The sequence below is a fragment of the Aplysia californica genome, unplaced genomic scaffold, assembly GCF_000002075.1.
Source record: "Aplysia californica isolate F4 #8 unplaced genomic scaffold, AplCal3.0 scaffold00162, whole genome shotgun sequence".
NCBI classification, from domain to species: Eukaryota; Metazoa; Mollusca; class Gastropoda; order Aplysiida; family Aplysiidae; genus Aplysia; species Aplysia californica.
This window is the reverse complement of record NW_004797432.1, coordinates 703,522-727,680: the sequence shown is the minus strand read 5'-3', so window position 1 is coordinate 727,680 and position 24,159 is coordinate 703,522. Positions and strand designations below refer to the sequence as shown.

General features: G+C 38.7%; 1 protein-coding gene across 3 annotated transcripts in view; it reads left to right on the top strand.

Annotated features, from left to right (window-relative positions):
• LOC101848585 (cobalamin trafficking protein CblD) overlaps window positions 1-21,509 on the top strand; it is a 22,667-nt gene extending 1,158 nt beyond the window's left edge. Inside the window, exons 1-8 of one of the 3 annotated variants that reach the window (XM_035969604.1) lie at window positions 253-450; window positions 7,848-7,903; window positions 9,909-10,038; window positions 11,234-11,466; window positions 15,144-15,240; window positions 15,961-16,097; window positions 17,171-17,257; window positions 19,183-21,509. In XM_035969604.1, coding sequence (XP_035825497.1) covers window positions 7,892-7,903; window positions 9,909-10,038; window positions 11,234-11,466; window positions 15,144-15,240; window positions 15,961-16,097; window positions 17,171-17,257; window positions 19,183-19,380 — 894 coding nt within the window. In that variant the 5' untranslated portion in view covers window positions 253-450; window positions 7,848-7,891 and the 3' untranslated portion in view covers window positions 19,381-21,509. Of the gene's footprint in view, window positions 1-252; window positions 451-7,831; window positions 7,904-9,908; window positions 10,039-11,233; window positions 11,467-15,143; window positions 15,241-15,960; window positions 16,098-17,170; window positions 17,258-19,182 lie in introns of those variants that run through there. The other 2 variants (XM_005097709.3, XM_005097711.3) reach the window with 2 other exon arrangements.
• The last annotated feature ends 2,650 nt before the right edge of the window (window positions 21,510-24,159 follow it).

Here is a 24,159-nt window from a genome sequence, read left to right as displayed (position 1 = left end):
CCCCCCCCAACTAACAATGTCATTGTTTATCTTTTCCAATTTAGTTATGGTTCTTCATTCTTTATAGAACATAGCATGTACTTTGATTGATTTGTCAAATGATTTAAAAAACACACAAAAGAAAGCAAAAAAGGCAGAATAACATGCACGATTACACTTTTACGAACATCAAGACTCTATTATATTTATATTGTATATTTGGCAATGTTGTTTCTCTTGAAAACAAAATATCCCGAAGTACTTCCGGGTCACCTACTTTTTGCCCTGTCTGTGGTGATGTGTTTATGTAGGATACCCTTTCTGTAACCTTCTTCTACTTTCATTACAAGGCTGTTGCGTGTTGATCGAATTCTTTGGTCCACTTGGCGGCTGGCTGTCTTAGTTTGTTTGTTGATTGCTGAATTTGTTAAAAATAGTGCTTTGTTTTTGGACTGAAAATCACTGAAGATGGTAAGTAACTAACTCACTCAATGAAACTGGCCTGATTACCTGACTACTGACTGTAAACAACGACGGGGGCGGGGGTGGGTAATATATCGACGTGACCACCAACTTAGTACTTACCAAGTACCAAGCCCAAGGCAAGGTTCACGTTAGAATCTTGGGCTGCTAGATCTAGATCTAGATCTAGAATCTAATATAGATCTTTACTGCAAAGTGAGGTAAATTTTTACTTTCACTCCCGCACACAGATGCACTGTTTCAGGCTCAGGCCCAGGGCAGGGGTCAAACTGCTGTACTGTTTGCTGCATATCACACATAAAGCCACTAAAACTGTCGCAAATCAATTATTTTCAAGACAATTTCAAATCTAACTGTAAAATATCAAATTATGGGTAACAACAGGGTGGCATGCCTGTAACCCCCCAGATTTTCTTTTACCCCAGTGGGGCAAGCCCCCCTGGAACCCCCCGATTGGTCCAAAGCATGTCTATCTTGGTTAAAAACAATCAAATATTTCAAAAACTATTAATTTGTGACGGAAATGAAGTTGATATTCGTGTTCTGCGCATCAATATTTAGATCTAGTAGAAAATAGGCATCTGGTAGCTGAGTGTGAGACGGGAGGGAAAGTAAAAAAATACCCAAAGTGGAATTCACATCACGGTAACAGAAGCCCAGTCCAACCCTAACCTTGTGTATCTGAATTTTCATGTCATATTAATTCTCATGAAATTGAAATAACCCCGCCAAAGGCTAACTTTCAACGCAGCAGCAACCTTTTCCTCTAACATGAACTCTAACTCAAGGCTTGCTAACTCAAACTGAAACTTCAATCTTTGTTGCGGTTTACAAACATTTTCTGACAAATAGAATGGCCTACTACAGTCGATTTTGCTTGTGTTCAACTTGCTTGAAGTTGATCTTCTGTTAAATTGATCTTTTTCTTTGGTCCCTGCAAATCTTCTTTAAATTAGGCTACAGGTCCCTGCGGTTAAGTTGAACTTCGGATATGAGTTTCAGTTGATCTTTTTTCCCTGGTAGGAGTAGGGAGATAAAAGTTGGTAGCGTTAATTGCGACAGAGTGACGCTGTGACAACTAATGCGGCGTTAATTGCGACAGAGTGACTCTGTGACAAAAAAATTTTTAAAAGAAAAAACAAAAACAAACACACACACACATGCACACACACGCACTCACACATCCGCACACACATATACAAATACACATGCACACGAACCGACACACACATACACACAGACACGCACACACACATAGGCCTACACTCACACTCACAGACAAACAAACGCACACCGCACATGCTTGTGGCCTTATACACACGCATACACCACACGCATACACCACTAACACACACCAAACTAAGAGACAAACGAAGACAGTCGCAGCGCTTTTCTTGTTGTTGTTGCTGTTGTTGCCCCTAGTGGTTTTTGTTGCTGTTGTAGTATGCTGCTGCTGTTTTGTTGAAATATTTGTTGCCTCGACTCTACTGTACGGAAAGTCTTTTTGATTTTTACCACACTCTTTAAGTCCACCTTTTCAACTGTTTCAGATGATTTCTTCCTAAAGGCAACAAAATTTTCATCTTTAAATTTAGCAAAAGCTTTGTCAAATTCGTCGAAAGATTTGAATGCATGCTCTAGAAAGCCTTCCATCTTGTCAGGCTCAGACTAGCCTAGATAGAACTAAGTAGGACCACGCTGGGAGAAGCGAAATGGTATGCCTAGATGATGTTAGATAAAGGACCTTACTGTAATCTCCTTTTGATAGATCTAGATCTAGATCTAATCATCAATGCAAAGAGCTCCGTGTTCACTCTGTCTCAATTAACGCCGCGTTAGTTGTCACAGCGTCACTTTGTCGCAATTAACACTACTTTTTTTACCATGTCGCCATCTGTAACATTATTACAACCTACAATTGATAATCTGCTCATTTGAAAGCTAGTGCTGCCTGTTTTTGTCAAAACAAAACATCACAACATTTCGTGATTAAGACTCAAGCTCGCATGTTTTTTTGTTGTCTGAAGGTGAAGGGGTCAGGTGGGAGATCTTCTTCCCCATTGTTAAATCTCATTTAGCAGCAACCTTCACCTAACAGCAACCGCCAAGGCCTGCTTCCCAAGAGGGTTGCTGTAAGGTGGACATCATAGTACTGCATTGAATTTTACATCATTTTCAGTGAATACCATGTAAGTGGTTGACGGGTGCTCTGTTATTGTGGTTTGCGCCTCCTTTCCCATCAAACATCTATAGTTCGGCCCAGGTATTATTTTGCTTTCACACCTGTCTCAGGTTCAGATATTTTATTCTATAGAGCACTTTCCTTTTTCATTTTTGTCTGTTTTACACAAATTTGGCCTTTACTTTATATGTACGTCGTAAAAGTATTATTTTTTAATGCTTTCATTTAATCTATATTATTATCACAATGGGCCCAACTGCACAGTAATATTTCGCAAGTAAAAAAAAAAAATTGGGGGGTTTCAGGGCGGCATGCCTCCCTTTGTTTCACCATAATTTGTTCTTTTGCAGTAAGGCTTGAAACGATCTAGGAAAAAATTGATTTGCGACGGTTTTAGAAGCTATATATTTTTCATCCCAAAACACATCGATTTAGCCTCCAAAAGCAGTGCGTCTGCGTCCTGCAGTGTGGAAGTGAGATTTTAGCGTTCTCATCTCCACTTCTTTTCTTTATGTATTGAATGTTACTCTCAGCTAACACCTCTAATTTTCGGCACTTATGTGCCGTATTTTTGTTAAGTGCAGGAAATCTTACAAAAATTAAGTCACTGAATACAGTTGTTGATGTTTTGGCAATTATAAATGACCAAGGCCATGTCAATAAGTTACAACTACAACACAGTAAACAATTTCAGTTCGTGTTGGTGGTGTTAGATGTACTTTATCAACACTCCCATGCAGATGTAGTATTTTTAGGGCCAAAAATTTTGGCCGCCAAACACACATATTGTTACTAAAACTGTCACAAATGAATGGTTTTTCAAGAAAAGTTCAAAAGCAATTGCAAAACATCAATGGCAAATAGAGGGTGGGGGGTGGGGCCAGGCTGCCCATCATTACGAGTTTGGTGCAATCGTTATGTTTACATGCAATATTAATAAATTCTATGAAAATATGACTGTAATACCTTGATTCGAAGTTTTAAAGATTTTGGCTACCCAAACCCACTTTCTACTTTCATGGTGTATAAGGGGAGAAAAACTACCAGAACTAGACAGTGTATGTCACTATGTCAAGTGCTGCTATCTAACTTTAACATCCTCTTTGCATTGAACCCTAATAGTTGCTCAGTACCACTTTGCCCTTAGAAAAACATTAGACTTTAGAAGTGCCAAAGACAGGAATATGGCAAACATAAGGTTAAAAAAGTGTTAAAAAGTTCCAGCCCTTTTGTGTTGTGGGTACAGCCTAGGCCAATGAGAGATAAAAAAAAAAATTATAATCATTGTTTGAGACTTAAAACAATTAACTCCATTGGGTGTGGTGCGTGGCATGGTGTGTTGTGATACGCAATCTGGATCAAAGCTTGTGAAGTGTTCCCTTTTTGCTGTATTTGTATGTGTACTGTCGAACCTGCCTTAACGGAAACCTGTGTAAAATGGAAAACTGTCTAAACGGAATCTCCCTGCTCCCCCCTTGATATATATCCCTCTTCAATTACCTGTGTAAAGTTGAAACGGGAAAAAAAATCTGCTACCTTCCGAGGGTTTTAGCAGTCTTAAGATGGAAAATGCTTTGCCTGTTCAGTCCTGATTTGAAACTAAACTCGCAAGTTTGCTTCTGCCCACCAGCTATAAACGTAACGCCATGCTGCTGGGCGAGGTAGGGGAGTAGGGGTGCAATTTGAGGGTAGATGTTACCCCATCTATGTGAGCCCTGAGCAATGAAGATGGTCAGGGTGGTGTGGGTGTGAAATATCACGAGTGCCAGTGAAAATGCTCCAGTGGCGCTCCAACATGCAAACTTTTTTTGGTAGTCAGAGGCCGGAGGTGTGAAATTAGTTTGACCAATGCCTGCCGCCAAGAAAAGTGTTATGGCAGTGAGGGGTGGAATTGGTTGACTGTGCTTAATTACAACGATGGAGGGGGCTAAGGGTGGAAGCAAAGGAGATGTTCAAACGTTTCTGTTTCTAATAGGTCAAACAGTGGTCCTATGAAATGCAAGCACTGGTGGTAATTGGATAAATAAGACTGACGCATGTCATTATCAGAGAGGATAGCAGCTGAGAGGTGTGAAGTTTTGACCAGTTATGACTGCTTGCCCTCCAAACAAGCGACCCTTTATCCCATCAGCTGGGCCTTTGAACACCACCCCCCCCCCCCCCCCTCCATTTCCTCACTAAATTCCCCTGTCTAAGACGAAATTTTTTTCTGCCTCCCTTGCGATTCCGTCTTACACAGGTTCGACTGTATTATATAATCAATATAAAATCCAATATGTGGTTATGAAATATATATATACTGAGTTGCTCACTGTGACTTTCTTTTTTGTTTTTTAAATGAATTGAGAGGAAAAAGTGAATCAAAGATCTGAAAGGATAATACTTTTATTGTAAATACATGGGCAATAATATTAATTAGACTTGGGTTTTATTCTGGGAAATAGGGAGTTGGCATGGTTTTTATTAAGACATTTTCCTAATATCTCGCAGGCCTTTGGGTATTGGAACCCCAAAGAATTACATTGGATTTTAGTCTTTGAGTTTTTGCGACTCTTTGACAAACTAAGTACATGAAACAGTTCAGTGCCATCGCAGACAGAAGTTAAAACTCGTCCATCTATAAATTTCTTGAAAATACACATTAAACTGAAGAGAACAGAAGCATGAAACCTTAGTAAAAAGTAGTTGAAGGATCAGGTTGGGAAGGAAGCATATAATCTTTCATTGTACCGGGTTCTCCTCTTCCTTTGCCTCCAAGAAGTAGACATTGCTGTACATTGCTTTTCTTCCTTAAAATTTTTTTTTTCTCATCACACTTTTTCCTTCTCTCTCTTTTTTTTCCCTTCTGCACTCCGGATCATGGTTCATTTTTATTTTGGTAAGTGTTTTTACGGCGCTCACAACTGCATACACGGTCATATGAGCACGCAGGACACATTAAACAATTTTAGTTTGATAGGAATTAATTTTAAATTTTGGTTGTAGGTCACTGACATATAATAAATCAGTTGCTTTTGAGGCTGGATGGCTACATGGGTGGTTGGCAAGTGCTTTGGTGTGGCTTGCTCTTTCTTTCCTATTAAACATCTAACGTCTTTACCAATCCTTCTTTTTTTGTGCTTGTTACTCTCTTATTTTTGGCTCTGATTATCTCGTTATGTTGCAAGTGCTGTAAAACTGTTACTAAAAAAGGAAAGCTTACTGGCATCTCTCTGCAACACCATGTTACTGTTATATATAGTTGTTTTTTTTCCTGCTCCCCATGGCCAGAATTCAACCCCCCCCCGCGGGCTCACATTTTCATGTTTACACCAATTTTTTATGTGCGAATTGAGGTGAATAATGAATTAGTCAATTGAATTAGGCATATAAAAGGAAGATCAATGAAGATCAACTTCCTCGGAGGTGGAAATGGACAAGTAAGACCGGTTCAGAAAATAGTTTCTTGTAGATAGTAGAGGGCTACCATTTGTAGTTTGTTGATAAAAAGTCAATACAACGCAGGTAAAGGAAGCCTGTTTACATTAATCTTTCTATAGCATTTGTTTCAGATGTCCAGCTTTGAGTTGTGCCTGTTTTTCAAACAGGGTCTCCATTTAGCAGAAATTAAACATTTGAAACCAAGAATTTAGAATGGTGTTACTAAACCTCTTTCTAAAACAAAAAAAGCACTTGTATGTGATGTGCAAGTTAATTGTAATTAATAATTTTTATACCGTCCAGCACACACATAGTGAATATGTACATAGTTAATCGCACACACATAGCAGACAGATTTTCAGACCCTTCTTTTTCCCCCCTAGACATGCATTTTCTCTTTATTCGAAACACATAATAAATGATAATATGTAGTGAAGTTTGTACCTAATGAAAAGATTTCAGCGTCTTGCTGATTTTGTAGTTTGTGTGCCCGAATGTATTTGAATATGTGGCTGTTGTAGTTGCAACGAGCTGTAAATACATAGTCAGATCAAAGTGTTTGATTAGTCAGTCCCTCGTGGGTCAATAATAAATTCTCTTTTGTTTTTTGTTTACAGTCTCTCTTTAGAAAAAACAATCTTTGTTTGAATATCCAAGTACAACCTTTTTTTCACTCACTATAGTCAGTGTTTATGTTGTTATTGCACACAAAGGTTTTGGTGGAGGGAGGACACCACTGGAAGGTCATACTTCTTTACTTTCCTTCTGTTGTGTCTGTCTGTCTGTCTGTCTGTTTTTACTTTTTCCCAGCACAAAATGACAATTATTGTGTTGATGTGCTTCTCTCATAAAGCATGCAAAGAATTCAAATTGTTTTACTTGAGGCCAATGACTGTGTTAAATTCATTTCGTGAGTTGGAGAACAAAATGTGTTTGGCTTTTTACACAGCTTGGTGTGCGTTTTTTTTATCTGGATGTTTGTTAGAATGCTACATAAATGCAAGTGTGTTTAAAATTAAAACTGCACACTTAGCATTTTCCTAATTAGCAGCTGAATTTTTAATTCACTTTAACTGTGATACATAGCTAAAATAGGGGTATCGAATTTCTGGATGATATTGATTTTTTTATACTCTCATGAAGAATTTGACCTGTCCGATGTAAGTTATGGTAATGCTATGGCTCTCTCTCACTCTCTCTCGAATGATAGGCTGTTACTTTACCGTTGTCCTGTGCAGTGTTGTGAAGGGCTTACTTGTTTTAAGTTTGAAAAGTGTCTGAAGTGGAGTTTTCTGTAGGCTGACCCTAGGTGTTTGATTCTTGTTGTGTCCCAAACTTTTTTGGTATAAATGTGGTATCTATTCTGAACAGGGATAATGATCAACTTCAGAATATTTATTTATATTTATTGAATTTCTGTTTCTCCTCAGAAAAAGCAAAAGCCAAAAAGTTTGTGAAGTTATACCATTTCTCTTGTTCTTGCATTTGAGCTGTGATTCACCCCCCTGTCATATATATAGACTAGAGTGAACAGCTGATGTTACGGTTGAAATTTTTATTTTAATGTTCAGTGTTTTTTGTGCATATGGTAGAAAGCTGTCTGGAGGTGGAGGAGAGCTCTTCTTGGCAGCCTGTACCCAATACCAGGGGGGAAAAAAGCTATTGATCATTGATGATGATGTTTGATTCATGTATTTCCAACAGATTTCCCATTTGTCAAACTGTCAAACAGCTTCAAGTGAATGTCTTTTTTAAAAAAATCCACAGAATATCTGATTGGCAGTGTCATTTGGATTTTGTGAAGGAAGAGGGCAAACATTGTCTGTTATGGCAACCAAAGTGAGTTACGTGTTATCTAAATGCACTCCAGGTACTGAACTTTTTTCTTTTTAGATCCTCTCAGTTTTTATATTTTTGTGCAGTCATGTCATTGACGGCTGTTGGTATTTTGATGGAGGGACAGGTGGATGGCACCCCATGTTTCTCTACTGCACAAGCAAATAACCAATTCTTATTTTGTTTGTGTAAATATAACAAATAATGGGGTTTATGTACCCTGCTTACATTTTTTAATGCTGACAGTGTGAATTATGTTGGCAAAATGATCATGTTTTTGCTGTAGGTGTATCGCAGATCTGTCTGGCCTGTGAGTTCTGTTGTCTGTTTTGTGTCTGCTCATCATATATGTTTTTAAGTGAAAACTATGGTGGGTGGTTGGTGGGAGTTCTGGTGTGGTTTGCTCCTTCTTTCCTATCAAACCACTATCCTCACTATCTTTTCCTCCGTCTTTTGTTGTGTGTGTTACTCTCTTGTAACACGCCTAATCTGTGGCACTTATATGACCTTATTGAGTTGCAAGTGCCATAAAATGCTTACTAAAAATAAACAAATTTTAAAAGATTTGAAATAGTATAATGATATTAATTATGATAATGATTGTAATAATAGCTGCATTTATATAGCACAGGATATCCACTCTCTACAGCACGCTCTTTGAGTTTTACAATTATCGTTACCCCAGGGGACCCTAGAACACGACTCAGAAACATGCTCGGCTTCCCGGGTGCAGTCTTTGTTGGTGGGTTTTTTTTGGTCAATTTTTTCCTTGATGTCTTTGCTGAATTTCTTATTCTCTGCATCGACCGATCCCTTGACCTTTTCACAAGTCTCCCAGGACAGAGGTAAAAAACCAAAAGTGGGTAGTTGGTGGGTGCTCTGGTGAGGTTTGCTTCTTTCCTATAAAAAAATCTATCATCGTTCTCTCTCCTTTTGTTTTGTGTTTGTTACTGTCTTGTCACATGCCTAATCTTTGGCACTAACTGTTCTGCAAGTACCATAAAACTTTTACTAAAACAAAAGATAAAGAACCAAAGTCTTGAAATATCTGGGATGATCGGACACACCCTATGTGACCTGCCCTTAGAGTAATTACCCTCAGTTTGGGATACGATGTCTTTCTGGTTTACTAAGTGTGTCATGACACTGGAATCAGATGCTCATAATTTTTTGGGCATATGATATGGACTTACTGGTTTCATCTTAAATCTTGTTCTTTTGTCTTGATGTGGATGAAACTATGCCATATATCTTGAATGGAAGTTGAGATATTTGTAAGTCTAGGTGGTGGGGGTCGCCTGGTATCAGAGGAAAAATTAGCGAGAAAATGGCAGCCAAAGTTGTGTGACTTCCAAAGCTTGAGAGTCTTTGGAAAGAGCAAATTTTTTCGATCAACATTTTTCAGTAAAGTCCACACAGAAATGTGTTCTTAAATGAACATAACGTCACTGTATCAAGCAATCCATTTAAGTCCATTTGGGTACTTTTTACACCAGACACAAAAAAAACTAAGTGTTGTGTTGTTCCTATCAGTCAGGAATCATAAAAGGCAAGAAAATTATAAGCCTTGACCATAGCATTTTGGTGATGTTGAAAGGCGCATCTTTGTTTGAGTGCACAGTCTGATGAAGCCTGCTCTTTCTAAATCTGTCAGTTAGGCATAGAGAAGCTGTTTGCTGTTGTGAAGAATCGGTGAAAAAGAACTTTTGCAAAAGTCTTGGAAAATGAAAGTCATGATAATCCTTTTGATTTCTGTGCATGGTGTCAAAGGGTTCTTGTGTTATGTAGTATGTAGGCATAAAGTGATCCTCAGACGAATAGAGTCAGTGGCAGTTATGTTCGTTCCTGTTAATGTGTGTCTCTTGAGCCACTTTATTATAAACAAACACTGTGTCAACAGACAAGAAAATTGTCCTTTGACATCGATGTGGCTTAATTCTGTCAATCAGTTTCAAAGAATTGTTACAGGACACCTCTTGTTTAGTGTCTCTGTCTTTCTTCCCTGTAGTTGATTCACTGTCGCAGAGTTGTGACATACCTGCCCAATCTGCGTGCTGCTGTGATACAGAGCAAGGCCTTCTCCTCAGCGTCTGATCAGTTTGAGCCAACTCCACCAGAAGCAGCAGAAGACTCACCACGTAAGGAAATGATCAGTCTCACTCCAGACTCTCTCCGCTCTGATTTTTCTGTGTGAAATGTTTCTTATCTTTTTCTCAGCTGGAACAAATTCCTCCGCTTACTGGTACAGTTTTCTGATTTGGTAGAGCTTCTCAAAGGGTATTGAGGATAGTTATTGGATGCTCTATCTAGTGTGGTCTGCTCTTTTCATTGACATTATTTTTATCCTCGTCTGTTCCTTGGGAAATATTTCTATTACTGTGTTGACTCATTGTAAACCACTAGAAAGAAGAAAAGGAAAAAAGAAACCTGAGTTTACTGCTGCTGATGGAAAGGCTACTGTAAGCTTTAAGCACCTTATCATGTATAGATTCAATGAAATGCATACAGAGGCATTTGTGTTTATAGATTATTGAAACTGTCATTAAGCAGGAAAGGGGTTGTGCTTTTCTCTTTATTTGAGGGATAGAAATAATGTTTCGGGGGTGCTTAAACTCTGCAGAGATTGCTTCATGAAATTGAAAGTTACTACAGTGTTTCCGAGCAGATAATACTATTGCTGTGATCACCTGAGGGAAGGGAAAAAGAATTATTTTGGTAGTATAGTCGAACCTGTGTAAGACGGAATCGAAAGGGAGCCAGAAAAAAATTCTGTCTAAGACATTTTCCTTCTGCAAGCAGTGGTCAAAACTTCACACCCCTCAACTGCTATTCTCTCTGATACTGTCAATGACATGCATCAGTCTTACTTATCCAATTACCACCAGTGCTTGCATTTCATAGGACCACTGTTTGACCTATTAAAAGCAGAAAAGTTTTAACATCTCCTTTGCAACTATTTCCAGATGAAATGTGGCAGTGGGTGGTAGCATGGTTTGCTCCTTCTTTCCCACCAAATATCTATCATCTTTATCTCTCCTTCTTTTTTTGTATTTGTTACTCTAATTATGTTGCAAGTGCTGTAAAACTTTTACTTAAAAAAAAAAAAGAAGAAATGTGGCAGTTTGTTGGGTGGACCTACCATAAGCTACAAACGCTATGTGTTTGGCTGAAGGGCATCATTGATAAGTCCTACTTCTTCACTTGCCCTGTTTTTCCAGTCAATGTGCCATGTTCTTTTTCAGTACTAAATGACTGTGTGTGTATGCTTCTCTTTCCCCCAATGAATAAAAAAATTGTGTGTGTCAGTGATGTCTGGTTTGTCTGTCTCTTAAGGCGTCCAGACGGTGTGGCCGGATCACATGCTCGGGCCCCTCGGCCCTCAAGATAAACGGTTCCCCTTGCCAGGGTGCATTGGACCCTGCGTCAACACACGCCGACTAGCTCAGGACCTCAATGCAAAACCAGTGCTGGTCTCACCTGGGTTTGATATTAATGCCGTGTTACCTCCGCTACCTGAACATCGCCATTTTGACATCGCTGAACAGTTCCTTACATCTGTGGACGAGGTAAGGAACCTCAATCTTTTTGTGCATTATCTTAATGGCCTCGGCATACTGGAATTTTTTGTTTTTGCTTATTATTGGAACAAAGGGAAACCAAAGGTTTTTGGCAGGTGGTTGGCGGGTGCTCTGGTGTGGTTTGCTCCTTTCCTATCAAACATCTATCGTCCTGATCTCTCCTTCTTTTTTATGTTTTGTTACTCTCTTGTAACCCCTCTAATATTCAGCACTTATATGACCTTATTGTGTTGTAAGTGCCGTAAAACTCTTACAAAAAAGGGGTTTTGAAGTAATTAGCTTCTGAGAAATAGTATGGCTGTCGGCAGCGTATAAAAGGGAAATTTCCTGAGACTGTCGCATCCATTTACTATGCTTTTGAGAAAGCTTTGATGAGTTTACTAATCACATGAGAAATTTGGATACTTCCGGATCCGAATAAGTGTCATAAAGTTCAGTTTGGTCTTATGTCTTGAACCCAGTTATTGTAGATGCAGCTTATTTACATCGGCTCTCAATAAATCAGATACTTGTATATTAACCATGCCTTTGAAACTGTTTTACTCCAAGTAAGATGTGGGGCCTTCTTTTGGAGTATGATTGGTTTTATGTGGAAAAGGTGGAAAGAATGAGTTGAGACAAATACTCTTCGTATTCAAGGGAGAATACAACAAAAATACAACACCCCATCATTGCATGTTTTGCCTTTTATTAACAAAGACAACAAGAGCTGTCTGTGACGGACGTACTACCCTCATGTGTGATCATTTACCTTTTGACGGTCAGTGCTACAATTATAACGCATACAGTAGCACAGTGAGAGCAGCACAAACTCACAACAACCCCGAGAACTGAAATGAGGTCAGTCTGCTGCGAGGTAGGAATTAGGTTGGCTCTTCATCTTGAAAAACAACAATGATAGTGATGCAAACGTAAACAGAAGAACCAAAAAACCAAGTTTCTCCAATTTTTACTGGACTGAACAAACATACAATGTTAAACTACTTTCATAGATTGTTAATGATAGATTGTTAATGGCTTATAATGAACCCTCCCCAAAATAAAACTATATAGGAAGGCAAATGAAGGTTTGGGTCACTCAACAATTATGTGTAAATTTATTGCAGATTAAAACAAGGATTGAATGTTCTCTATCAGTTTCTAAAAAATTACAGTTTTATTGGCTGCTGTCTTTATTGGAACCATTTGAAGCCAAAGTTTTCTTGCAGCTGCTCCCCTGCCTCCTTAGTTCCCCATTTTTGTGTCTTTTCCCTTTTCTCTTGTCTTTACTTGAGACAAACAATACGTGAGAGCAAACTAGAGTTTTTCAGTTTTGTTCTTTCCCTCTTCCTCCGCTTACATCTCTCTTTCTTTTTTTGTCTTCTATTCTTCCTTTTCCTTAACTGTCATGGCCACTGATGTTAAAGTGCAGTGGACTTACCTGTTAGTCACATGTTGGCCAGTGTTCTTTCCCAGTTACGATGAGAAGAGAACAGGTAAACAAGACCCAGGCCTTAACCTAAATGTCTTATCAGTAGCCAACCATAGGTCCGGGGTCCCCACTTTTGACCTAGTTAAGGTGTTGGAGGAGGGGGTCACTGCAGGGTTCAAGATATGCCACCGTGTTCTGGTCTTGCTTGTTTTTCTTTCATTCAGTATGGGCGTACTTGTTCAGTGCTCTCTGTCTGTCTCTCAGTCAAGTGCTGTAACTTTCTTGTGACTTACACACTCCAGTTCACAATCAGGCCTCTATTAGTTCTCACTCAGGTATGGGTGGTAACTTGCACTAACTTTGTTCAAGTTTTGTGCTATATTTACCTTGTTTGTTTTCCTGTTCCTGAGTCGTGGCTAGTGAAGAAATGTGTGGATCCTTGTCTGTAGTGCAGAAATGTTGTGTTTTAAAATTACTGTGGGAAAGTAAATGTGCCTCTTCTTTCCAGAATGTAAGAGAAGAGAGAATGAAACTACTGAAGTTGGCTATTTTAATTTTGTAAGAGTCATTGTTACTTTTGTTTTCTACCCTTTGGCTCATTATTCTCAGTGTGATAACATTTGTAGCAGACAGTGAGGTAAGCAGATTATTTTCATCCTTTCTAATGCTACTAATACAATGGAGAATTCTTGGCATTTTGTGGCAGAACAAAATACTAAACGTGGAAGTTCTTAAAAGGGCAAATGTAGATAGTTTTTCTAAACTCAAGAGGACTCAACGACGATTTTGTAGTTTCGTTTGTTTAAGTCAAGAGTAGGGGGGTTTCTTGCCCCCTGACCTAATAAAAATATGGAGGGGGGGGGGGGTCATGAATTTTATCCTAATTTTATGTTTTGCAGTTAGGTTGCATCCCTGCTCTTTGTGTAGCCTATTTGGTCATCAAGACTTCTGGATTTCTTCTCTGGATGTAAACAAATGGATAGTGGACTTTAATGAACGAAACTGCCTGATTTCAAAATCCAAAGGCAGTTTTCTATTCTGAGCTGTCCTCGTGGAAGCGTATAGCTGGTGCACAAAAAATGTGCTGCAAAGATGGATTTCAAAATAAATCGACATGTGAGGGTCTAAATTCTGATAGACCAAGTTGGAAACAGTAGTCACTGTAGACAGCAAGTATGATGAAACTTCACAAATAAGAGATGTTGAAACCAAGAGAAAAGCCCGCAAGCTAGCTGTGTACATCCACAGATGGAAGTGGAACTTTTAAAACAAATACTCAAAATTTGGCTAACTTTGCCCCGCCAGTATTGGCTTCATTGATGGCCATAGCAGAAGCCATAATTCATCTTAACCTTTGATTCTTCTATTTCTATTAAAAAATATCCTCCTCTGCGGATGCACTGGTCAGACATTGACGGACAAAATGTTATTATTAAGGCAATGACATGGAAATTTGTAAACAATCAGAGTGGGTAGTTGGTGGACGCTCTGGTTTGGTTTGCTTCTTTTTTCCTCTTAGACATCTATCATCCTTATCTCGCCTTCATTGATTTGTATGTTACACTCTAGTAACACCTCTGATCTTTGGTGCTTATTTGAAGGGATTGTTTTGCAAGTGGAGCAAAACTCTTACTTAAATTAAAGGAATCTGAGTTAATCTTGTGCTGAGTGGAAGCAGATTGTCGTGGACAAATGTGCCAAATAGATGTGAGCTCTGAACATGAAGATAATTCTGAGAGACTGTCACTGTCAGGCCCCACGTTCAAATTTGTTTTGGATTTTCTTATATCTGCCATCACAATTTTTTCTAATCTGAAAATTGGTTGGAGGGTGCCACAGATAAAGATTACGTTTTATTTTTCATGTGTTCCTTTTGCTTGTCACCTTGTTTTTCTTGGGCGCTGTAGGGTTGTACCTGATTGAATTACTTTGTAATAATTCAAACAAATAACGTAAGTACCACTTTGTCTATGCTTCTAGCTTCAGTTGTAAAATCAACAAAATCTCACCAGAAGTACAGTCGGGCACAGGTAACATAAACGCAGAAAACTCAAAATCACAGATAGCTCGTACAATTTGCTGTGTTCTGGACTGATATATAATCGTTAATTTTTCATTATTGGTTAGCTCGAATTATGGTTGGGTCAACACATTCGTCTCTCCCTGTTGCGTCTGAATTATCCATGCTTGACAGTATATGTATTCTGTGTTTGTAGTCAATGTTCTAACTCTTAGGTTTTTGTGTCTCGCACAGATTGTAGTTGAGTTTGTGGAGAGCGACATGTCGAGGCCAAGTGCCACAGACAAGATGGAGTATCGAGCACATGCGTGTCCGGACATTCTTCGCAAAGGTGAGCAAGTGGGTGGTTGGTGCATGCTCTAGTTTTGTTTGCTTCTTCTTCCCTATCACACATCTATCGTCATTCTCTCTTTCTTCCCTCTTTTTTGTGTTTGTTACTCTCTAATGTTAAGCACTAATATGACGTCATTGTGTTGTTGCAAGTGACGTAAAACTCTTACTAAAACAGAAAACAAGGTGAGCAAGACTGATCCGATGATGTCTGGATATGGTCTCTGAAGGGATCATAGCTGCTGGTCTTGGTTGATGTAGTGTGATTTCTTTTCCAGGATAATTGTTAAGGGAGTCTCCAGACTGGTGTCTGTGCTGTTATTTTTATTTGTCATCACTGTTCTGTCTGAATGATTAGCTGTAGTACCCAGCATTTACCCTGTTCAATAAAAGTAAGAGGGTTGGTAGTTGTTTATCTGTACTTCAATAGATTGGAATTTCAGCAGATGAATTAAAACAGTGCAAACTTTCATTTTCATCATTCACTCAAATTTAGTCAAATACAGAAGTCCTTCTAAAGGGCTAAAGTTTTGGATGTCAATTAACTTAAATAAAAGACAACACATTGTGTTCAAAAGACAACACATTGTGTTCATAGTTTTGCAGTGCTATTATAAGTGACTGAATTTGAATTTTTTTTGAGGTTTCACTCAAAAGTAAATTTTGTTGTTGTCCCCCCGTTTAAAATGTTTCTTTTCTATTGCTAAATTTTTGGTTCCAGAATTCAAGGAGCTATTTCCGGACAGGAACATTCAAGAGGGAGACTTGACTATTGTCAACATCAGTCTGAAAACAGAGAATGACATGACACTTTGGTCTTCAGAAGTGGAGGAGGAGAGAGAGGCTCTTCTGGAGACTGTAAGTCCTTTAGAAATAGGGTATTAAAAGTCTTTTTTTTTTTTTTCAGTTAATTGTTGCATGCCTCTTTCTTGTCTGCCGGAAGTCATAATTAAATAAAACTTGTTACTGTTGGATTTTCTCATTGGACGAATCAGTAAAATTATCCTTTCTATTGTGGAATTAGTCTGTTTTATGTTTTAGTAAGTTTCATACAAGAGCCAAAGATTAAAGGTGTTACAAGAGAATAACAAATACCAAAAAAAAGATGGAAAGATAAGGACGATATATGTTTGATAGGAAGAAGGGAATTAGTCTAGAATTTAACATGTGAAGTGAAGGAGTTCAGCAAGGAAATCAGCCGTCTCTTCTGTGAGTTCAGAATTTGTGTCTTGTCTCAATATTATTTTTCTATATGTCTGAGATGCCAATTTATATATTTTAGTAATAGCCATGACTGAAACTGACTCTTAACATTTATGCTGCGACGGACGACGGTCATCCTGTAAACGTCGTCTTAACCTGCCATGGACTACCTTAGTCTTTCGCTTAGGGAAATGATTTCGTAGTCCATTGTCGGCGCCATAACACCATAATAATATAAAACTGACAACATCCGATACTCATGGGAAACCGAAAGTAACTTTCCTGAATGGTTTCCACCAGGTCTAAGCTGTCTGGGGCGAGTTTTTGCCTTTGTTAGTAAATTTGTCTTAGCGTCTTCATGTCTTCGAAAAAGTTTTTGGAATGGATAACAAACGCAACTATATCATGACCCAAAATGATAGATTTTTCGAATCAGATAATGGCAGCAGTGATTCTGAAGGAGAACCAGAGGAGGTTTCTGAGACAAGTACTGCATCAGTTGAGATTAAGGAAGACATTACTTACTCACAAGCTAACCAAAGCTATTGAGCAATTGCATTAAGAGTTAAGGAATTACCATTTGATCCCTGCTCCTCTCAGCTACGATGAAGAACAATGCTTTTTATTATAAAAGAAAATAAATAATTATAGCTATAAAAAAGATAACATCTAGTTTTGATATATTGTGATGTTTATATTTTTTTATATTTGCATTATTTTTTTCACAGTTCATCCAAGGAGCCGTAGAAATTTGCCAGGCATTTGAGGATTCTGGCTTCTGGGCTGACTTTATTGAGCCAACCTCTGGAAAACCAGTGAGTTGCTTTCCTTCCTATGAATGTGATCTGTACGTGCTTGCCAGCTTCTTGTCCTTGTCCGTCCCTGTTTGTTTTTGTGGTGAACCGTCTAAAAGGGAACAGTTTTGTGTTTTAAAGGGAGCAGCCTCTGGAGTTTATTTAGAACATTTTGTCGTATGGAGGTAAATGTATACATGTAACGGATTATGAAATGTAATTCTATTTTTAATGTTTTTAACAAATATGATTTTCCATCAGAAATGCCTTACAGTGGACTGCAAATGTGGGTGGTTGACGGATGCTCTAGTGTTGTTTGCTCCTTCTTTCCTTTCAAACATCTGTCGTTCTTATCTCTCCACCTTCTTTTTTGTGTTCGTTACTCTCTTGTAACACCTCTAATCTTTGGCGCTTATGTGACCTAATTTTGTGTTGTAAGTGCCTTAAAACTCTTAATCTTACTAAAACTAACAGTGGTACAAATGACTCAGAATTGTAGATTGTGTCATTTTATGTGAGTTTTCAGTCATTTGAGTATTGCTTGTTGCTCATCTGTAATGTTTCTTGCAACCAAAAGTCTGATTTTTTGCCTCAAGTCTGTGACATATGAACCATAAAAGTAAAAAATTAGATCTAGTCTTTGTTGTGTGTGAAAAGGTCGCTTGCAAATCCTGTTGCATCATACCTTCACACATAGTGAAAGTTGACGGGGTTGCTGTAAGCAAATATACAACCACTCGTACTCATACAGCTCACACTCAGTACACCCCCCGGGGCAGTGCCACTGACTGTAGTGTCTTTAGGCCGTTCCCAAAGGGGGGACATTTCTCGGTCGAGCATAGTAGAATTGTAAATGGGCTGACTCATGTCACTCTCATAACTGTGCCTGATCTACAACAGGGAACTGCTGCTTTTTCTTTCCTGATCCTTACTATTGTCATTTTCCTGTACTTCTTTTGTATGTTTGTCACTCTCTTAAGATCTGCTATTTTGGGGTGCCTTGATAGTCAAAGCAGACCTTGTGCTGTTGAAGCTAGAGAGATGAGCAGTCTAAGTCTGATTCCCCGTAAAGACTTCTCTGTTGACACCCACCCCTTGGCGCTCATATGACCTTATGCAGTTGCGAGCACCGTAAAACCCTCTACTATTTAAAAAAAATGCACTCAGTACCCTTGTATTTGTAAGCTGCATTGGTGTCACGGACCAAAATTCTCATCCATTAATAACTGCTTCTTTTTCCAAGTCTCAGACTTATTTGCTAATTATGCTATACAGCCTGGATAGCTGGTGGCTGCTCTGAAGTGTAGTGTGTTCCTACTCCTATTTTTTTTTTTTTTTTCATGATGTTCGTTTGTCCATGATGAGGTGTGGCTGTTTTCCTGCTGGCTGACTGTATAGCTTGTGGGTGGTTGGCAAGTGCTCTAGTGTGATTTGCTACTTCTATTTTATCAATTGTCCATCGTCCTTATTTCTCCCCCTTTTTGTGTTTGTTACTCTCTTGTAATAATTCTAATCTTTTTGCACTTATATGACCTAATTGTGTTGCAAGTGCTGTAAAACTCTTACTAAAGCAAAAACTGTAGCCAAGCACTGTTTTTTTAATCGTGGAAAAGTGACCTAAGCCCATTTTTCTTTGCCTTTCCTCCTGATTATGCTTGCTCTCTCCGGGTTGCCACCTCTGTAATAGCCCAATAGTGCTGAAAGGGCATTAAATCCATACTCGTGGGTGGTTGGCGGGTGCTCTGATGTGGTTCGCTTCTTCTTTCCTATCAGACATCTATCATCCTTATTTTTCCTCCTTCTTTTTCGTGTTTGTTACTCTCTTATAAAACCTCTAACCGTCGGCACTTACATGACCTTATTGTGTTGCAAGTGCCGCAAAACTCTTACTTAAACTAAAAATCCATACACAATACACTTACTGTTATTTCTCCATGTTGTTTCAGTTCAAGGGTCCGCACACAAACTTCACCCTGTTTGAAACTGATGAGCGCTACAGGCGTATGGGCTTTGATATCCTTGACCTAGGCTGCTGCAAGGTGATCACCCACCCCGTGTGGGGCACGAATGCTTACATTGGCACCCTGTTCAGCAACGCTCCACTCAACCACCCTCTGGTGACGTGTCTGAAACCGGATCAGTAGATGGCGCTTGTCTGTGTTATTAATGAATGAGAATTTTGGTCTGTGTGCTTGTTTATGTGTCTGTGAGCATGTCAGTTTGTCGGGTGGCTAAGCTAGAGTCAGTACGTGGTTGTTTTTATGATGATGAGTGTTTTGGTGTGTTGTTCAGAGGAAAGTTACTTGCAGTAATGTCTGTAGTTCCTCATAGACAGAGTTTAGAGCAGTGTTGGCTGTGTGTGTGTGTGTGTGTGTGTGTGTGTGTGTGTGTGTGTGTGTGTGTGTGTGTGTGTGTGTGTGTAAGTCTGTCAGGTTTTGAGCAAAAGTGACTGAACTCATTAGTGTGTAAGTGTTGTCATAACTGTTATGCCTAGTTTTTTTTATTTCAGAGTATGTGGTAAGACTGTTGTATGAGATTGTGAATGTGCATTTATATCATAAGAACAGAGCACACATGTTAATATTGTAATCAGGGGAAGCTTCTGTGAGATATAATGCCTCAGAACAGCTGGCTTTAAATGAATTCTCTCTTTTGATTCTCAATTTTTAACAGGTATTTTAGCACATTGTGCTTTTCTTACTTCTTTACGTTTCCAGTGGCTGTTGTTTGGGTTCTGTTGAGAACTTGAGATGTTTGAGTTTGAGTGCAATCCTGTCATGTTGAAGAAAGCGTAGAGTAGACACTGTGCTGTGGAGGTAATAGATTAGTATACTTGTCCTTGTTGGTTGTGATAAGTCACAGGAAATTTTTTTTCTGCCATTGTGCTTGGTTGTCAGGTTTTGTGGGAAAATGTTGTGGGACTAGACTGTACAAACAGGGCTTTTAATTTTAAACTGGAAGACATAAGTACTGGGTGTTCATTTCATTATATTGCTTTTTGCAGTGTTATGGGTCAGACAGAATGCAGTTTTGTGAATTAACCTTTAAGCATATAGTTTGCTTTATCTGTTGTCAGAATGTATCTTTTTATCCCAGTTTTAAAGAAAAGAATTGTTGTTAAGTAATTCACTTAAGTTATATAAAAATTTTTACCGTACTTTGAAAATATGCTTATTTGGGTTTTTGAAATCTTACTATCTTATCTATTCTTAAACTTCAGGTATGGCGGTGGTAAATTAATTTTGTGGATGTAGATTTTTTTGTTGCTATAGCTACTTTCCACTATTTGCTCTGTTATTGCACTTGAGATTCAAGCTCCAAAATATGGGATTGGGGAATTTTTTTCGGTTTACGTTCAAATGGGGAAGAAAAAAGCGTGGATTCTGTTTTCTTTTGCTCTACCTCGGTTTTTAGATTAATCATGTTCGGTTTAAGAGGACTCCATTGTATTGGCTTCCTACTGGCATAATTACTCTTGCCACTAATGTTGGGATTTTAAAAATAATATTGTTGTTTTGGTCACTATAAAAGTATAAGGATGAAGAGAAGACTCTGTACATTGCAAGAATTTTGTTGAATTTTTCTTTCTGTTGGGGTTGTCTTATTGTGTTTATGGAGATGATCATAAAAAATGATGTTGTACTTGTCTAAGATGGACTGATGTATAGGATTTTCTGTATTTACGAAATGTCTTGGGTATGTAGCAAGTCCTGTGTTATTTTTATTTCTCTTAAATATTTGTTTTCTGAACGCCATGGGTTGTAACCTGTTCCTCATTTGGTGATCCTTTTAATTTAGCTTGCTGTGTTTGATTGATCATTTTTTCTCGATATGTTGTGAGTGTTAATTCAGTGAAGCAATGGTATTTTTTGCCAACTCAGGTGTCAGAGAAAGTCTGTTTGAGCCAGTGTTGTGCCTCACTTCTCCTGGGGAAAGTAGTTGTTCTTTGTTGCTTAGTGTTCAAGTTTGTGTGGGAAGTAGCATGAGTTTTTAGAGTGACAAGATAGTGAAAGGTGGGTGGGTAGGTAGGTAGGAGTGTGCAGTTTGTAATTTAGAGCTTGAACTGTTAGTGAACATTCGTGCTAATTTTAAGCGGGTTAATCAGGCATAGTAACAATTATCAATATATACACACACATTTATGCACAAGATACTCATGCCTCTTTCGGGAGTTGTCCCATAGATAACACATTGTTGATTAATGTTTATCTGAGATGCCATTTTCTGTTGAAGAGATTTAATAAACAAGTGTTGCTCTGAGTGTATAACTGCATAGATTTGTTCCTTTTTTGTGTTACAAATATTCAGTTGTTGAAGTTTGATTCATTTTGATTTCTACCTCACTTCTTGTTAATACGTGTACCGTATTATTATATGTGGGTCGTTGATGGGTGCTCTGGTGCGGTTTGCTCCATCTTTTCTATCAAACATCTATTGTCTTTATCTCCCCTCCTTCTTGCTTGTGTTTGTTTCTTTCTTGTAACACCTCTAATTTTCAGCACTTATATGACCTTATTGTATTGCAAAGTGCTGTAAAACGCTTACTTAAACAAAACAAAACAAAACAAGTGTTATCACTATCTGTTCCAGGGAAAAGAAAAGAAGATTTCATGCTGAACGCTACAGCGTAACTCCGCTCAATATTTTCATTTGGATGCATTTGCCACCTTTGTTTTTTTTTTCAGCCTCTGAAAGCATGGATTACATTATTTAGTTGTCCGTGAATACTAAAACTGGACTGGGGCAGGGGTTCTTTACCATTATGATGATATTAATAATTATAAAAGATTGCTTGTATAAAGTGCTCAATCCCATACAAGTTATAAGCTCTGATTGCTTTACATCGATTATATATATAATATATATATATATATATATATATATATATATGATTATTGAGAGTAAACCCCATACTCAAATATATATATTTCATATGCACCTACCCCCCCCCAAATAAACCCCCCTAGTTCAACCACATAAGGAAGAACTTTCTCAGCCATACATGGATTATATACACGTAAAGGCAGCAGTGAAAACATTGTGGTGTCAGTGGCCTAGTGGTTAGGCTCTCAGACTCGCAACAGGTCTCGGGTTCGAATCCCGTTAGGGGTCTGACGTGCCCTTGGGAAAGACTCTTTGCACAAATTTTCCTCGCTTCGCCCAGGTGGAAATAGGTACCCAGCTATATATATATATATTATATATAAGATGATACCAATAGTTTCATATGCCAAAACATTGACGGGGGTTGGTTGGCGGGTGCTCTGGTTGGTTGCTCCTTCTTTGCTATCAAACATCTATGAGGGCTCTCGTGGCCTAGAGGTTAAGGTGTTGGCCTCTCATTCAAAGGTCCCGGGTTCGAATCCGGGTAGTGACCGAAAAATTTTCTTCTCTAAATTTGTCTCCTTTCACCTCCTTTCCTGCTCTCTAGCAATGTTCTGTCGTCTGCTTTCGTCTCCTCTTTCTGCCCCCACTCCCTCATCTCCTTTGCCCCCCTCCTCTGGGCTCCTGATTCTTTCTACAGCCTTTCTACTGCTATTCCTTGGCTTCTTCTTACTGCTGTCTTTCAGCCTCACCCCTGATCTTCTGGTTGGAAAGATCTACACCTAGCCTTCTCGGATAAGGGTGAAAAATCTCGGAGGGCCCGTGTGCAAGTTGCGCACGTTAAAGATCCCTTGATGGTTTAAAATCGATAAGAGTAGGCTTCGGCCGCCACCCGGACAAAATTCAAAATTTCCTACCTTCTGAAAAAGTTTAATGTGTCCCGCACGCTCATATGACCTTATGCAGTTGCGAGCGCCGTAAAACACTTACCAAAAACAAAAAACCCCCTAAAAACATCCATCGTCCTTATCTCTCCTCCTTTTTTTGTATGTTACTATCTTGTAACACCTAACCTGAACTTATACGACCTAATTGTGTTACAAGTGCTGTTAAACTCATAATAAATTCAAACTTAGAAAAATTGACGAGCGCCTGATTCCATCGGGTCGTGACACATAAATGATGCGAGGAAGGGCTAGTGTAATGCCTGCGGCGATGCAGAAAAAGGGGGAGTGACCCGTCTTCAAAATAAGCAGCAGAGTAAAACAAGATTATCCCCCTTGAGCACCAACCCGAATTTTGCTGATTGACCTTCAGAGAGTACATACATGTACATACTCTGCTTGACGCGCTAGGGCGATTGTAAACTGTAAACGGAAACGCGCCATCTAGATACCTATTATTCCAAATTATGAAGTCATATATCATATTCATTCGAACCTGCACCTGTGTTAAGACAATCACTTGTGCAAACGACCACTTCATCCCCCTTCCACACACACACACACCAACGCACACGCCAATCATTATGACTGCAATAATAACCCCCCCAAAAAAACAACAAACAAACAAAACAACAACAACAACAAAAACCAAACAAAACAAAAGCAAACAAAAAAAACCCAACAGAAAACAACAAAACAAAACGAACAAAAACAATACAAAAAAAAACAAAAACGAACAAGTAAAAACAAACATACCCCCCCAAAAAACAACAACAACAACACAGCACCTGATCAGTAAGTCTTTTACTGCGCACCCACATTAGGCTGCAATCTCTGTATATTTCTCCTTATAATGGACGCCTTCAGCTTGACTGATAAGGTGTACGCCACGGTACTCTCAGCTGGAGTTCAAATCCATAAAAGAGATGTTTGGGATTCAAAATTGTAAGAAAGTGCCACAGCTCCAATGCAGTGTGAGCTTGAATACGAAAAAGAAAACTTTGATGTCTTTGTATATATTGTATTTTTTTTTTCAACGAAAGGGACCGTAAACGATTTGTATCCTTTCGCTTCCTATCTTTTTTTTTTGTCGAATCCTTTCCTTCTTTAAAAAAAATTGTGTCTGTTGAGAAGAAAAGAAGAAAACAGCAAAAA